The 1,503-nt window shown below is 40.6% G+C and overlaps 1 protein-coding gene across 2 annotated transcripts in view; it reads left to right on the forward strand.

Moving 5' to 3' along the window:
* The window catches only part of RNF4 (ring finger protein 4), a 6,040-nt gene extending 5,995 nt beyond the window's left edge, over window positions 1-45 (forward strand). For both annotated transcript variants that reach the window (XM_009083654.1, XM_009083655.1), the window contains exon 7: window positions 1-45. This exon is cut by the window's left edge and continues 108 nt beyond it. In XM_009083654.1, coding sequence (XP_009081902.1) covers window positions 1-45 — 45 coding nt within the window.
* The last annotated feature ends 1,458 nt before the right edge of the window (window positions 46-1,503 follow it).

The following is a 1,503-nucleotide window of genomic DNA, read 5'->3' on the forward strand; positions in this document are numbered from 1 at the left end:
AGGAAGAAACTCACTCACAGACAGTACCATCCTATTTATATATGAGCACATCTATTTCTCAGGACAGACTCAGCTGGATTTTGGGGGAAAATGTCACGTTTTTGGTGCTCTGAAGATTTCAAGAGCAGCAGGTTGTGCAGAAATCCGAATAAAACTTCTTTTTGAGCAACAACTTGTATGTATCTAGACAGCTTTTTTAATGGTCCAAGCTGCTTCTTTTCATGTTCCTGGTTATAATGTTGTATCAGTGACTGTCTCTGAACTAGGCCAGCAGCCTAGACCAGGAAGGAAGCAGCTAATCCATTTCCTTCTACTTTTTTTAGTGCTTAAATGAGGGGCCTGAATATTTTGTTCTTTCTTATCCTATAAATTATTTGTACCAGCACATATAGATTTGGAGTAGTTTCCTTTCAGAAGATAAATTAGCAATTTGCCGTTTCATTACACTCTTTGTTTTCCTCCTGGAAGAAGCTCACGAGTCTTGCTTTCCTGCATGTCATCTTTGCCCAAGTAGAGTAAGTTCTGTACTGCTGGGTTGTTTTTTCATGAGTCAGTCTTAAATTGTCGAAGAAGGTCATGCAATAAATTAACCTGCTATTAACCAGCAATGAGGTGTTTTAAGCAGAAGGCTTGAACATGTAGATGTTTTTATGAACTCTATGAGATCTAACGTGCATAGACAAGCTGCAGTGTGTACAATGTGAATATACTTCTTTGATTGTTTTGACTGCCAAGAATTCCTGTATTTGAATTTCAACACTTGAGTCTGTTTTCCAGCGTGATGAGATGGTCTCTTGGGTTTGCTACTGTGCTGTAACACTCTCCTAGTAACTAATGAGAATATAGTCTTCTCTAGGCTTCCTAGTGGTGAATAAGCAGCAAATCACTGCTGCCCTCTTGCCAGCTGAATACCAAACTACCTGCAGATCTTCTGACTGTATCAAGTGTTCCCAGTGTAATGCTTTAAGTTCAGTGTGTTCTCTTTGCTACTCTTTGGCTGTTACACTGACACCTGGCTGCCTGTAGCCTGGTGCACAGGATTGAAAATTCTTTAACTGTATTGCCATGGATTTAGGAAGTGGAGGCTTTCAAAGGTGTTTGATAGCAATGTTAACTTGACAGCTTGTTGACAGAGAGGTTTAATCTCCTTTTGCCCCAAGGGTTCTCTAGCTTTCTTGAAATGTGCATTTTTGAAAAAGAAGTCAGATACATGTTCTAGGAGAGAGAATTCCTCAATTTACAGGAGGCAGGAACACACCAGTTGATGCTCTGTTATCCTGGGGTTTTTTTCCCCCCAGGACTGAGCTGTAAATGCCTGCTTCAATCCTGTTACAGCTAAAACGTGCAAGCTGATGTGGAATCCTAGATGAGCTGATAAAATACTGATTTTAATCATCTTGTCTACCTTCATCTGTTTGGATGACCCACATCTGCAGTAGCTGCATGTCTGAAAGAGTCCAGAATGAACCTCGGACACCTTTGGCACTTGGTTGGTTATGGGAA

This window comes from Acanthisitta chloris, unplaced genomic scaffold (genome assembly GCF_000695815.1).
Source record: "Acanthisitta chloris isolate BGI_N310 unplaced genomic scaffold, ASM69581v1 scaffold25091, whole genome shotgun sequence".
Classification (NCBI taxonomy): Eukaryota; Metazoa; Chordata; class Aves; order Passeriformes; family Acanthisittidae; genus Acanthisitta; species Acanthisitta chloris.